Source organism: Centruroides sculpturatus, unplaced genomic scaffold, assembly GCF_000671375.1.
Source record: "Centruroides sculpturatus isolate CEXI.00-Female unplaced genomic scaffold, Cexi_2.0 scaffold5005, whole genome shotgun sequence".
Lineage (NCBI taxonomy): Eukaryota > Metazoa > Arthropoda > Arachnida > Scorpiones > Buthidae > Centruroides > Centruroides sculpturatus.
Window position 1 is genome coordinate 1,553 of NW_019389144.1, and position 2,837 is coordinate 4,389.

The 2,837-nt window shown below is 33.0% G+C and overlaps 1 protein-coding gene across 1 annotated transcript in view; it reads left to right on the forward strand.

Annotated features, from left to right (window-relative positions):
- Window positions 1-1,837, forward strand: part of LOC111617177 — a gene marked incomplete at its 5' end in the record, with an annotated part of 3,347 nt that extends 1,510 nt beyond the window's left edge. Inside the window, one exon of the mRNA XM_023358506.1 lies at window positions 1,814-1,837. Within this exon, the coding sequence (XP_023214274.1) occupies window positions 1,814-1,837 (24 nt within the window). The remainder of the gene's footprint in view (window positions 1-1,813) is intronic.
- Between the last annotated feature and the right edge of the window lie 1,000 nt (window positions 1,838-2,837).

The window sequence follows — 2,837 nt, forward strand, 5'->3', positions numbered from 1 at the left end:
TATTTATTTATATATACCATTTGCCATGGCGCAGCTTGGCCTGTGAGGCCCTTGCGCCAATAAACTCCTCTAATGAACTAACTAAATCTTTAGTTTAATAATTATTTTGCATTTAAACAGAAAATTGCTTTTGTACTCCATAACTCACGGTAAAAATTGTCAGTGAATAACTTAAACTAAATGCAAGATTTAATATTCTCTGTATAAGACATTCCGATAAATATGTATTACTTCGATTTATTTAATATTGAACATGAATTTTAACTAAAAAAGTTTATGTATTATATATTTAATATATTGTTGTTATACGTTTAACGGAATTTACCATTAACATGTGGATCCACAGAATTAGATATAACTTCACAAGTTTCAATTGAGGAAAGTTCCTTGAGTTTCATATTTGTATCATGTTCTGATTCCGGGTTATTTTGCAACATATTTGATTGTCCTGGATGTAGCGACATTTCTGATACAGAAGACAAATCCGATTGATTTATTTGCATCTGGAACGGAGGAAGTTCTTTACTTCCGTCCATTTCTGATTGAGGCTGATACTGAAATGCCTGCAAACCGTAATCCAAGGCTCCAGATGGTGATCCGTAAACACCAACTTCAGTTGGAAGTCAATAAGCAAGCATCGTAGGGGCTTGCTGATGTGGAAAATGTTGAACATATAGTCCATATTTTTGTGACAGGACATACTAAAAAATTAAACATAAAATTGATTAATTATAAAAATATGAAATATTGAATTTATTTTTAATTGAAGCAATCTAACATCACTTGTGTAATTTATTCTCAATGAATTCAATATTAATTTTTTGCAGTAAAAAAGAATAACAAGTGATAATATTTACTGAAAGTATTATCATCAGAATTATAATATTTTTAGTTTCACGCTTAGAGTATTTATAATTTGTTTTTGTCAAGTAATAAATATTTATCTAAATATCTTTTACTAATAACAATTATTTTTGGATTGTTTTTTTTTTATTTGCACCAAAATTATTTTGGCAAGTAACTTTAAAATTTGCTCTAACATTTAAAATGTTATATTGCTTTATAAGCAGTTTAACTTTAAACAAAAAGAGGAAACACTGTAATCTTGATATTAAAGTCATCCATTTATAATTAAATAATTATGTATTAAAATTAAAACTTAAGATTCTGTTAAAAATATTGTTTATATTTTTAACAGAATCATAAGTTTTAATTTATTTTAAGCTTTTGTATCTGGCAATATTTTGTCTAACTTAAATATTGTTATGTTTAATCTTTGTCTTTTGTTGTATGAATTTTCATGTGATTAACCCAGGATTATTTAAGAGTTCCTATTGACATGATGTGACATTGTAATTGCTAAATCAGGCACAATTCTAGGACAAATGTAGCAAATTGGGACTTTGACAGAGCTGTAGAGCATATCGATAGGAACAAAAAAGTCAAAGGAACCATGCCTGTACGGGTGACCCTTTGCGAGATATAGGCCCCCGAAAAATGACTATGTGGAAAATTTGAGACCCTCAAAAATGGGGTAAAATTCAAAAGTGAAAATTTTCGGAACTAAATCTCGAAACTATGGCATTTTTTGCCGTTTTTTAGAAGTTACTAGACACTCCCAAAACACGAGGATCGGCACCTTTCNCAAAGGATTTATATAATCTGTGATATTTTTAAAACTAAAAATGATACATTGATAAATGTTATGTCGAATCGTACAGAACAAAATTTCAGATCGTTCTGGCTTAGTGCCAAGAACGAACTACACAACTGAAGAGTGTTAATTTTAACAAAATGTTACAAATTTTCACAGATAGATGTCAGTTCTGATATATGAAATTTTTTTTCTGTCGAATTTATTTTTTAATTTTATTTATAAATATCGTATTTAAAACTACAAATATTAGTAAATGTAATGTGATTTTTTTCATATGAATATAACAAAAACTTGATTTTTGGCAAATTTTTAAAATAATATAACCTGACTGACCTTGAATCACCTAAATGACCCTTGGTCGTTAAGGGAAGTAAAATAAAATAAGGGGGCGGTGAACCCAGGCAAGTAAGAGTTAAGAGTTCCTATTGACATGATGTGACATTGTAATTGCTAAATCAGGCACAATTCTAGGACAAATGTAGCAAATTGGGATTTTGACAGAGCTGTAGAGCATATCGATAGGAACAAAAAAGTCAAAGGAACCATGCCTGTACAGGTGACCCTTTGCGAGATATAGGCCCCCGAAAAATGACTATGTGGAAAATTTGAAACCCTCAAAAATGGGGTAAAATTCAAAAGTGAAAATTTTTGGAACTAAATCTCGAAACTATGGCATTTTTTGCCGTTTTTTAGAAGTTTAGACTAGACACTCCCAAAACATGAGGATCGGCACCTTTCGACCGCCACTTCCGGGGAGCGCCATGGGGAGTCGCACCTTGCTTGTTCTCTATCTGCTAAGCCTATTGCGTGTCTAACAGGCAGCAAGCCGTATTCTAACCACACTTTTATCGACAAAGACCAAAGAATAGCCCAATTATTAGCGCTATTTCGGCAACGCTTACTCTACCGCCACTCTATATTGAGCACACTTCTATTTCGCTATCTCTATCACATTCTAACTGACAATGGAAAGAAAACAGAATCTGCTCACATCTAAACCGAGCACGCTTTCATTTCTCTATCTCTATCACATTCTAACTGACGATGGAAAGAAAACAGATCCTGCACTCACCTTCAACAGCGTCTCCTCTTGGGTCTCCCGCGACGTCCTCTCGCTACCTGGCGACACCTAGCCGGATCCTGATGTTGTGTAGGTGAGGACGGGGTGAGGCCGCTGGTC